Source organism: Macrotis lagotis, chromosome 8 (assembly GCF_037893015.1).
Source record: "Macrotis lagotis isolate mMagLag1 chromosome 8, bilby.v1.9.chrom.fasta, whole genome shotgun sequence".
NCBI lineage: Eukaryota > Metazoa > Chordata > Mammalia > Peramelemorphia > Peramelidae > Macrotis > Macrotis lagotis.
Window position 1 is genome coordinate 143,419,142 of NC_133665.1, and position 12,246 is coordinate 143,431,387.

The 12,246-nt window shown below is 43.5% G+C and overlaps 1 protein-coding gene across 1 annotated transcript in view; it reads left to right on the forward strand.

Moving 5' to 3' along the window:
- Positions 1-5,891: 5,891 nt before the first annotated feature.
- Positions 5,892-12,246, forward strand: part of PRRT3 (proline rich transmembrane protein 3) — a 12,299-nt gene continuing 5,944 nt past the window's right edge. Inside the window, 3 exon segments of the mRNA XM_074196070.1 lie at positions 5,892-6,615; positions 11,369-11,520; positions 11,932-12,246. The exon segment at positions 11,932-12,246 is cut by the window's right edge and continues 1,218 nt beyond it. Of these exon segments, the coding sequence (XP_074052171.1) occupies positions 11,406-11,520; positions 11,932-12,246 (430 nt within the window). The 5' untranslated portion in view covers positions 5,892-6,615; positions 11,369-11,405.

Genomic DNA, 12,246 nt, shown 5'->3' on the forward strand with positions numbered 1-12,246 from the left:
CCTTCATTTATGTCTTCAGGAAGTTATAACCTTTTGTTGGTGGAGGGTCTTGCCTTGATTTTGATGATTATATACTGATCAGAGTGGTGGTTGCTGAAGGTTGGAAATAAAACAATGAAATTTACCACACTTGACTCTGTCTTTCACAAAAGATTTCTCTATAGCAAACAATGCTGTGGTTTTTCCCACAGAAGAACTTTTCAAAATTAATTCCCTCAAACCCTACCACTGCTTTAACAACTAAGTTTATATAATATTCTAATATCTCAGGGAATAGAGAGGTTCAAGGAGAGGTAGAGAGACAGACCAACTGGTGGATGGAGCAGTCAAAACTTTGTACTTAATTCTCTCAAGTCCCACCACTACTTTATCAACTAAGTTTATGTAATATTCTTCAATAATGTTGTATCTCAGGAACTAGGGAGGCTCAAGGAGAGGTAGAGAGACCAACTGGCTGATGGAATAATCAAAATATATACAATATCTATCATACTAGGATGTGTTTGAGGCAGAATTTGAATTTTGATCTCTTAACTCCAGATATTCTTTGACTTCTATCTACTATTCCACTTGGCTGCCACATATTCAACAGGTTCTATAGGGAAAACTGAAAAGTTTAGAATATATTATATATCCCAATAAATCCAAATGGGTGTGACCTTAATGTAAAGGGTCCACATTATACCAAAAAATTAACAAACAGAAGAAGGTACCTTCTTGCAACTACTATATGGCAAAAGGGAGCATTTTTAACCAAAGGACAGAGATGATAAGAAATATAAACTATACAAATAGGATTATCTACAACTAAAAAACTTTTTGATGAATAAAATCAATGCAAGTAGAATCAGAAACAACACTATCACATGGAGGAAAATCTTTGCATTTGATATCTGTTACAAGTCTACTAGCCAAGATAAGTATAATAGGAAACAGGCCAGTAAAGGTTCAGTTTACATTACTACAGAGAGCACAACTATGATGGGTTTGACATGTTGTTAGGATACCAGATGTATGCTTGCCCAAAAACTGTTTTATGGGGAACTCACTCAGAGCAAGCACTCACAAGGGGGTCAGAAGAAATGATACTGAGACACCCTGGAGGTCTCATGAAGAACTTTAGAATTGATTGTACAGCTTGGGAGAAACTGGTCCAGGACCACCAAGTATGGCATGCCCTCATCAGAGAGGGAGCTGCACTCTATGAGGAAGGCAGAATGGAAGCAGCTCAAAGAATACATGACATCTATGAATTTAGAGTACTCATCCCAGGTGTTCACATGGACTGTTTGTGTCCAACCTCTGGTAGAGCATTCTGAGCTCATATTGGTCTGATCATCCACAGTAGGACACACCGTAATTTGTCTCAAACATAGTGATGTCATTTTGTCATCTTTGATAATGAGGAACAAGAACCAACCAACCAACCAACCAATGGAAGACTCTCATATCATCATTCTATGATCATTTCTTGGATGCTTATTGTATAGTAAAGAGGGGTCCTTTGAGCAGAACCAAGACAACATTGCACACTTTAACAACAATGTTGTGAGTTGATCAACCTTGACAGATGCACCTCCTCTCAGCAGTTTAGAAAGCTAGCATCCTGGAAGACCCGCTATGGACAATGAATACTATCCCTATCTAGAGGAAGAAAAACCAAACCAAACCAAAAAAATCCTTACAGAATATGAATGAACACTATATTCACTTTTTAAAAATTTGTCTTGTGTATGTCTTTCCTATCTCATGATTTTCTTTCTTTTTCCTTAATCCTAATTCCTCATATCAAAAATGGCTAATCTTGGGGCGGCTAGGTGGATAAAGCACCGGCCCTGGAGTCAGGAGTACCTGGGTTCAAATCTGGTCTCAGACACTTAATAATTATCTAGCTGTGTAACCTTGGGCAAGCCACTTAACCCCGTTTGCCTTACAAAAAAAAACAACCTAAAAAAATGGCTAATCTGTAAATGTTAAACACAAATGTGTATATACAATATTCACCTGACTGTTCATCATTGAGGGGAGAGGGATGAGAAGGGAGGGTGAAAGGAACTTGCATAACTTAAAAATATACATATGCATGTGGATGAATGTGGAAAACTTTCATGGCAAGTAACTGGAAAAATAAAATAAAATAAAATATCAACTAAAAAAATTAAAATCCACTTTCTACAGAAAAAAAAGAGGGGCCCTTTGATTGGTTGATAAATCAATCTCCCATTCTTTTCTGGCAATGGTGATCAAGACAGTGACTGCTGAAAATCTCTGGGGAAATGAGTGCCAGACATCAACATCATTTTTCTCTATGAATACATTCTCTATGAATACATTTGACCCATATTCTTAGATCTCTTTGAACCTGTCTTTTTTTATTTTTTCCAATTACATATAAAGATAGTTTCAACATTCATTTTTGAGTTGAACCTCTTTTAATGCTCTTAAGTGAAGATGATTACAACCTTGTGAGTTTTGGAAGATCAGAAAAGTGAATGAACTTGACCAAATGTCCAGTCCCTACTAAAATTTGCTGGCAGGAGAGCAAAAAGTACTGGTGCAGTCCTGAGGATCAACCTGCTTGACCCAGTCTAGTATTGGCTCTCTTCTAAGATATCCATCTTGCTGCAACAATGGAATTGACAATATTCAGAAATGAACTTGGTGGAATGAATGTTTTGTATTGATTGATTCAGGTTTGAGCGCACTTTCCCCAAGGACCAAGATGGTAGAGGGATGTGTCCCAAGTTTGGAAGACTGTTTTTGCACTTGTGCTCTTTTTTATATCTTCTCAGTTCAATTCCCTTTGTAAAACCTAATTGATGTTAATTGGGTCAACCAGTAGTATAGGAGAGATACTAACTAGAGACTGCTATGAAGGGAATATGGTTGAATAGGGGTTAAAGCTGAAAGCATTAGAAACATATGCTGCTTCCCTCAAGGATAACAGAAGAATGCTAAGAAGAAAATGTGGCTAAGCAGTCCTCTGGGAACTCAACTGGTCTGTGGTAATGGGAAGAATATGCCCAAACTATTTTCAGGTCATTCAAAAATATGAATGACCAGAAATCACATGAAAAAAAAAAGTTCCAAATCACTAATAAGAGAGATACAAATGAAAACACCTTCATACTCATCAAATCAGCAAGGATGCTAAAGGAAAAAGTAAAAAAAAAAATTGAAGGACAATGATTAACAGGGGTGTGTTTGTGTGTGTGTGCGTGCGTGCACATGTGTGTGGTGTATATTGGTGGAGCTATGAATTGGTCCAATTGACCCAGAAAACTATTTTGAGTTAGAAAAGTCACAAAATTATTTCTACTTTTTGATACAGAAATCCCACTATTAAGTAGTATGACCAAAGAAAGTCAAAGAAAGAAAGTTGTGTCAACATTATTTGTAGTGGTACACTTTGTGGTTGAAAACTAAAGGGAAGGGGCGGCTAGGTGGTGCAGTGGATAGAGCACTGGCCCTGGAGTCAGGATACTTGAGTTGGAATCCCACCTCAAACATTTAATAATTACCTAGCTGTGTGGCCTTGGGCAAGCCACTACAAAAACAAAAAACAAAACTAAAGGGGAACAAGTGGGACCAATGCTCAGGAATTAGTGCTAAGGAATGACTGAAAAAATTTTTGATATATAAATGTAAGGGAATATTACCTCCCAGTAAGAAATGTTGTATATGTGAGGATTTGAAAGAATATGGGAAGATTTGTATGAACTGATGCAAAGCCAAGAAAACAAAACTGAATATGATGTCCAAAAGGACCTTCTTCCCCCCTCCCCTGAAAAATAATTGCAATAGGAAACAATACAAAAACAGAATAATTATCATGTCTAAACTTGGTCCCTGGAGAACAGATGATGAAACTCACTTGCCTCCTAATAGAAAAAGAAATAACCAAAGGGACACAGAATATTGTTTACACTATTGAATTTGTTTTCTTTTTTTGTTGGGTTTTGTTCATTTTTTTTGTGTGTGCAAGGGAGAATTTGAAAGAATAAAGGATGTGTTGTGAAATTATCTTGATGCAAAAAAAAGAAGCAAAATTCATGTTAAAAAAAGTGAACTTGGGGGGTGGCTAGGTGGTGCAGTGGATAGAGCACCAACCCTTGGATTCAGTTCAAATCTGACTTCAGACACTTAATAATTACCTAGCTGTGTGGCCTTGGGCAAGCCACTTAACCCCATTGCCTTGCAAAAATCTGAAAAAAAAAAGTGAACTTGGGAGAACTGATGAAATCAGTGCAAAGTGAAGCATACTATTTTTACTTTATAAAATTTTTCTTAGGTTTTTGTGTGTTTCCTTCTGCAACATGGCTAATATGGAAATATAATTTGCATGACTTCACATATATATAATCATACCATATTGCTGGCCTTCTCAAGGGGGTAAGGGAGGACAAGGAAGGGAGAGAAAGAATTTACAACTTTTTTCCTTTTTTAAAAATTTATTTATTTTCATACTACTACAACAGTGTTGTTAGAAACACAATCTTCCCTCCCTCCACAAAGATAGAGCAACCTCAAGAAAAAAAATGAAAGAAAAAAATGTACTTCAGTTTGCAGAACTCAAAATCTTTTTCTTTTTAAAAATGTATTTATTTATTTTCACATTACTACAAATCTTGTAAAAGTAAACATAATCCCCCCTCCCCCACAAAGATAGAGAAATCTCAAGAAAAATCAAATGAGAGAAAAAGAGAAAAAATGTACTTAGTTTGTAGAAGTCAACATCTCTTCCCCTTTTTAAAAAGGTATTTGTTCATTTTCACATCATTACAATAGTCTTGTAAAAGTAAACATAATCCCCTCCCCCACAAAGACAGAAAACCTCAAGAAAAATCAAGTGACAGAAAAAGAAAAAATCTATACTTCAGTTTGTAGAACTCAACATTTCCCCCTTTTAAAAAATGTATTTATTCATTTTCACATTACAATAGTCTTGATGTCAATGTAAACAGAATCCCCTCCCCCCACAAAGATAGAGAAACCTCAAGAAAAATCAAGGGAGAGAAAAAGAAATCTATACTTCAGTTTGTAGAAATCAACATCTTTAAAAACAAGTTTCAAAATTTTAATATGGGAAATATTACAGAAATAAATTTTTCAAAGATATTTTTTTAAAAAATAAGAGGCAGTTGGGTAGCTGATGTCGAGTTGGTTTGGAACGCCTGAATGGTTGGGCACTGCCACATGGGGCCCCGGGATGAGGAGCTGCCCACCTGCATTGACCAAGGAGTTTCTCCCCCGGGACAGCCCCCTGAACGGATGCGCCCCGGCCCGGGCCCTTGGCGTGTTCGGAGGCACGGCACGGCCGGGGGCCTGGGCGGGCTGGCCCACCTTGCGGGCTCAGCCCGGCCCGGTGCGCGGCCCAGGCCCAGGGGCTGCTCGTCAGCCCGGAGTGCCAGGCTGTCCGTCCGCGGAGTCGGGCACAAAGGTAGGGCGGCGGCGGGGTCTGCGGGCTCCCGGAGCCCCCGGTGCCCGTGCCCGGGGCGGCGGCCGCGGCCCAGCTCCCGGGGCTCTGTCCAAGGTGGCGGCGCGGGCGGGGGCGGGGATCGCGGGCCGGGCTGCGGCTGCGGCTGCGGGCGCCGCATTGGCACCGGGCGGGCTCCTGGCGCGGGGGAGGGTGCCCTGCACACCTCGGGCCGGCTCTCAGGTGAGTGCAGCGGAGGAGGGGCGCCCGGGGTCCCGGGATGGGTCGGGCTCTCGGGGGCGCCCCTGCTCCGTCCCCCCACCCCGTGAGCCCGGGCGTCCTGGGGCACGCGTGGGAGTGGGGAAGGGTCCGGGTGTCCCGAGCGCTGGGCAGAAGCCGCCGGAGCTGTCGGACAAGCGCGGATGGGGTCCCGGCGCTGAGATGGGCTACCGAGGTGACCTTGGGCCAGTCTTTGCCCATCTTGGGCCTCAGGCTGCAAAAGACGGGAGCTAGACTGGATTCGCCCTTTTGTCCCTAAACCTAGAAGAATAGCGATTCTGTGATCGGGTACTGGTTCCTGCCAGGGGTAGGGGGCTGGGGAGGAGCAAAGCCCAGTTCTGAGTCTGAGCACCCAGCTCCTTGGGGCCTGGATGCCCCAGGATGCACTCACAGCCCTCTCTGAGAGGGCCAAGGACTCCCCACCCTCCCCCAGCCCATTTCCCTGGAAAGCTAGAGGACTTCTGACAGCAGAGGAACTTTGTTTTCATTCCTGGTCTAATGGCTGGGAAGGGGTCCCTCCTCTGTCCTGGGCCAGCCCCAGCTCCCTCCCCGGACTCCGACCTTCACCTCCACACCTCAGCTGCTCTCTCCATAGGAAGGTGGAGGGGTGTCCCACTCTGCATGTGTGTGGGTGGCTCGGTACAACCCCTAGGTTGTTCCTGAGCAAACCTCGGGGTAGGCTGTTAGGATTTCACACCGAGACTCTGTGTGCTTAGGGAGTCACCTGTGCAGGCCCCTTTACTCTGGAGGCACCAGATTGCCGAGAACACCAAAGGCAAAGAAGCCGCATTTGCGAGAGGCTGAAGCTGTGGACCTCTCCCCAGGATGGCCGGTCCCTTTTCTAACCCACAGGCTCCCATGCAAAGGATGCTGGGTTGGGGAGGCTCCCAGAGCTGCTAAGAACTGCAAAGATTTTCTGGGTAAGCTAGAGAGCCCAGGCTCCTTTCATCAAGGTTCCTCCTCTCCCTGTTTTCCCATCCCGATCCCCACCCCAGCTCTCTCCTGACTCCAAGGTAGCAGGACATTAGAAAGAGAACTAAGCTAGGTCAGCCTTGGCTCACAAAAGCTTTGGGTCTCCAGGAATTCGTACCTTTTTTGTATCCTAGACTCCTTTGGCACTTTGTGAACGCTTATGGTCTCCTCAGAATAATGTTTTAAAATGCAGAAAAGAAAACTCATAGGATTACAAAGAAATCAATTTCATTAATGAATTCATTAGCCCACTGTCCATTGATCCCTTGGGAATCACGGTATCCAGGTTAAGAACTTCCAAGGTACCTGGCCTATGTCACCCGCTCTGCTGCCCCTTCCTCTTCATAGTTAGAACTCAGGCCTGGACTCTCGAGGCAATGGGTTTCCTGACCTCTTATTCTCTAAAGTACCAGAGTTCCACTGTTCCTTTGGACTTAATTCCTGCCTCCCCATACACACACACACACACACACACACACACACACACACACACTCATCCATACCCCACTTCTCCACTCCCCATTCCTCTTGTAGGATTAATTTTCATCTTGGCTTCAATCACTGGGCTAGAAAAATGCATCTTTTCTTTGTCCAGAATCTCAGAATCCCTCCTAATCCACCACATGGAAACATTATAGGATTAGGGTGCCTGTTTAGGCAGAAGGCGGGGCTTTGATGGAACAGGAGGTAGTCTCTCCCAGGGAAGGGGCTGGACAACAAGGGAACTCTGACACCCACAATGCTTATAGAGGCAGAGCAGGGAAGAGGGTGAAGGTGAGGACTGCCATTGACATCACTGATCCTTCACCTGCTGCTCCAGGCCCCCACCCTGGGGTGGGGGTGGGTGCTTGAACTAGAAGCCTCCTTCCCCTTCTTACAGGTAGGTGTACTGCTGCTTTAGGGAAGAACACACAGGGAAGAGTTCTTAGAGTAGGTGTATCCAGATTGAACCAAGCTGTTAGATAATAGGGAAATGGGGGAGAAAGAACAAGGCCCTCTTAAGAATGGGCAGCTGAATCTCAGATCCATCCCCCCCTGCTCTCTGCTCCTTCCACTTCAGTGGGGAGTACCCTGGATTTGGCATAAGAGGAAAAGGGTTCCTCTCCCTTTTGCTACTTAGTCTCCGTATGACTCTGGTCAAGTCATTTTACTTCAAAGCTCTCCATATCATAGTCTGTAAAATGAGAATTTTGATAAACTCCAAAGTTTCTTGACTCTAATTCTGTGATTCCATTATCCTAAGACATAGGATCCCTACTTGTTGTGCTAAAACTTTGGGGAGGCACAGATGACAGACACTTCTGCTTTTGCTTGGGACCTAGTTTAGATTAAAGCAGTTCTAATCAACAACTCCTATTCTGCCTTCCCCTCCTCTTCTCCCCCCTCCCTTTCACTCACTCAACCTTAAAAATAATCCAATGAGAAAGGCCTAAAGAAACCTAGACTAGAGAACCAGGTAGGAGTGGACCAAGACCTGTAGGAACATAGGCTAGATAAACTAAGGCCTTGCCTAATGTATAGCCAATGGGAGAATTGCTATAAGCTTAGTGGCCTAGGCAAAGAGGGACTAAAACTGAGGTGGGGACCTTTTCTAAAGCAGGCAAAGATCACTTCAGAACTCTCTATCAATAATAATAATAATAATAAACATGGAACATCTCATTTATAGATTTCTTTTAAAAAAGTCATTTCATAACTAGCATAATGGGATTTCGAAGTGGAGGGTGTGGAGGGGCTTTAGAGATCAGCTGTAACCTCATTTTATGGATCAGGAAACTGAGACCTAAAGAGTAAGAGTCATTTCCTTTAAGTAAGATGCAGAAGCAGGATTTGAAGCTAGATCTCAAGCTTTTTGTACTAGACCTCAATGTTCTCCTTATTTAATTTGATCCTCACTATAGTGTCCTACACACAGAAGACACTATGTTTTTATGATGATGACTTTAGGTAAGACAGGTATTTTTGGACCATTTTGACAGATGAAAAAACTGAGTCTAAGCTGTGGTCTAAAGCTACAAACAAAATTCATGTTAGAAGTATGGATAGCACTTGAGAGTGGAAAAAGGTGGGGGAATCCATTGAAAACTGTTTCAGATGGGAGACCAGTTTAGTCAGGGAAACATTCTCTGCATCTGCCTTCTCCATTCCTTACCTCTTTATAACCCAATTGATCATTTCGAGCAATGACTTAAAACAACAGGACAAAAGAAAGAGAACAAGACTTTGCTAAAAATGATAGATTCATAATCTGGAACCCTGGGTTCCAATCACTAGTCCAATATCTGTTAACTCTGTGATACATTTTCTGGGCTTTAGTTTCTTACTCAATAAAATGATTTCTAAGGTCCCTTTTATCTCTACTGACCTAGGGAACTATGTTCAGGCTGAGAGGGGAGGCAATTGAGGGGGGGGACAGGAGGAGGAAGAAAATGCCAGCTAGAAAGGGTTAAGTCAGCTGCAGTGACTGGAGATGGAGCTTCAAGCCCAACCCTCGGCAGTGCAGCGCTCTGTTAGACTAGTCTGAGCATCTCTGAGGATACCGAGCACAGGGAAAGAAAACAGCAGAGATGGAGGCAAGGTGAAAGGGGGCTCTGGGGCCAGTAGCCCGTAAAGGAGACCTTCTTGGAATCCCATCAGCCCAGGGGCACTGGGTGCCAAGGATCCTGGCAAGTCCCTTAGACTTACTGAGCTGCCCCTTCCCCCCTCTATGCAGCCCTCTCAACTCCTACAGACACACACACACACACACACACACACACACATTGTGAACAGACTGAGTTTAGGCACTGCAGGGAGGGCACTGGGCCAGGCACAAGAGAAGGATAATAGAGGGGGTAATGTGATAGGGGCACAGTCCCTGGTCCCCTGCTACCATGAATAGCAGCCACTGGTGGGAAACTGAGGATCTTCTCTCCTCCTTCTCAAACATAAATCTCCTTTGCCAGAGTGACCTAAGAGACAGCTTCTAAGCTGGCAATATACAACCTCACCTGTGATGCCAATTCTCATTTCTCGTTTCTTCCTCTTCCCCCATTCCCACTCAGAACATTTATGTGCCCTAGTTTTTAGGTAAAAAGCTTACTGGGGTCAACCCAAGTGCTCCTGCCAGTGGACACCTGATCTGCAGATTCTGTTTCTATGTTCCTGTGATATTCAGGGGCTGGAGCATCTTCTGGAAACACTCTGGGCACTGCCATCTTCAAAATTCCCTTTTGTGTGAGGGCAGTCTGCTCTAAAATAATTATGAGGATGAGTTCAAATCCTGCCCCAGACACCTGTGTAACCTGGAAAATGGCTTTCTCTTTATATACCTCAGTTTCCTTAACTATAAATTGATGAGGTTATACTAGATGATCTTTGAGGCAGCTTCTAACTTTAAATCGTATGATCTTAGATAGGAAAGGAAGGTTGTTATTATTAATTGCCTGCAACAGGGAATCAGGGACCCTCACTCAAGATTTTCTTGGAAGAACAGAGAATTTGGGGCCAGCTGGGACATTTTTAGGAAGATGGCAGCGCATCCTTGGGATAGATCCAAAGTGGAAGCCAGCCAGTACAGGGGGTGTTGGGGCTTTTCTGGGATAGAAGGGGATAGGACTGACTGGCTGATCCCTCAGGCCTGGGCAACCACAGAGTCTGAGATGGGACAGAGCATAAACCTGGGATCAAAGTCCTTTAAAACAATACATATAGATGTATATGTATATTGTATATGTATATACATACACACACACACACACACATATATCTAGTACCTTTTTAAGCACTTATCTGCTCTTATCTTAAATGATCCTCACAAGTTATTCATTTAACAAGGACTTAGTGCCTATCACCTGTGAGGCACTGCTAGGCCGTGGGACTACAAAAACGAAAGAGAAACAGGGCCTGCTTCTCTTACATTTTATGATGTAATCAACTAAGCTTACAATCCTATAAAACTTTTTTTTTTGGTTTTTGCAAGGCAATGGGGTTAAGTGACTTGCCCAAGGTCACACAGCTAGATTAAGTGTCTGAAATCAAATCTGAACTCAGGTCCTCTTGACTCCAGGGCCAGTGCTCTATCCACTGTACCACTTAGCTGCCCCCCTATAAAATATTATTATTATTCCCATTTGATGGAGGAGAAAACTGAGGATAAGAAGGTAAGTGATTTCTCCAAGATTATAGAAGCAGCTGCAGTGACTGGAGATGGAGCTTCAAGCCCAGCCCTTGGCAGTGCAGCGCTCTGTTAGCCAAGTCTGAGCATCTCTAAGGATACGGAGCCCAGGGAAAGAAAACAGCAGAGATAGATGCAAGGTGAAAGAGGGGCTCTAGGGCCAGTAGCCCATTAAGGAGCCCTTCTTAGAATCCCATCAGCTCAGGGGCACTGGGTGTCAGGGATCCTGGCAAGTCCCTTAGACTACTGAGCTGCCAGCTGAGACTTGTTGATCAATTGCTTTTCATTCCTATCCAACTCTTCTCTTGGCAAAGATACTGGAATGGTTTGACATCTTCTTCTGAGACTACAAATAGGTTTTTTAAAAGTTTTTTTTAATTTTCAAACTTTTTCCTCCTTCCCTCTCCCTCCCTACTCCCACTAAAAAAAAAAAAGAGAATAACCTTGAAACATGTATACATAGATAAGCAAAAGAAATTCCCTCATTGGTCATGTAAAAAACATAAAATTCATTCTGTATATTAATCTTGTCACTTCTCTGACAGGAGATGCTTCCTCATTGGTCCTCTGGTCTCATGGTTGATGGAAGTTCTTAAGTCTTTCAGAATTGTTCATTTTTACAATAATGTGGCTCTCATTTCACAGAAGAGGAAAGAGCCACCAACCAAGTCAAGTGATTTGTCCAAGGTCACACTAGGTAAGAGTCAGACCTGCAATTGGCCCACGAGTCTCCAGCAAATCCTTTCTCTGTTGCAAACAGAACACATGAGAGAGAAGTTGCAAGATGAGGATCTGGAGTCTGGAGATCTGCTTTTGAACTTCAGCTCTGGTCCTTCCTGGCTGTGCAATTCTAGGCAAGGCACTTAACCACAGTTTCCCTATCCAAGGATCAGAATAAAGAGTACACTCCTTCAGAAGGTGCACTTTGTAAACTTTTACATAAATGAATTGGTTTGATTCATCAAGAACTAATTAAGCTCCTACTAAAGGAGGTTTATGGTCTCCTGGAAGATATAGGAATTAAAAAAGAAACAGTGCCTGTCCTCATGGAGTTTATATTCTACTGCCTCCCCTAATTCTCTCCCCCTTCCATATTCTCCTATTACAGGTTTGTCAAGGGAAAAGTGGAGGCAGAGGATGGCCAGCCCTGGAGAGTTGACTATGGCCCCCACCACTCACATCTCCCTCTGGAGCCTCTTTCTTATGGTGACCCTTGTCCCTTGCAGAGTGCAGGCTGGGCAGCTTCCTAGTCAACCAGAAGGTTCAACACAAAGCCTTGACAAATACCTTACTCAGGAATCCCAACAGGGGCTTGAAGAATCCCCAGGGACCAGACACCAGAACCTTAACTCTCAGGACCAGTCTTGGTTAAACCATGGGGTCCAAGATGAACTTGGCACAAACCACAGAGATTGGCCGAGAA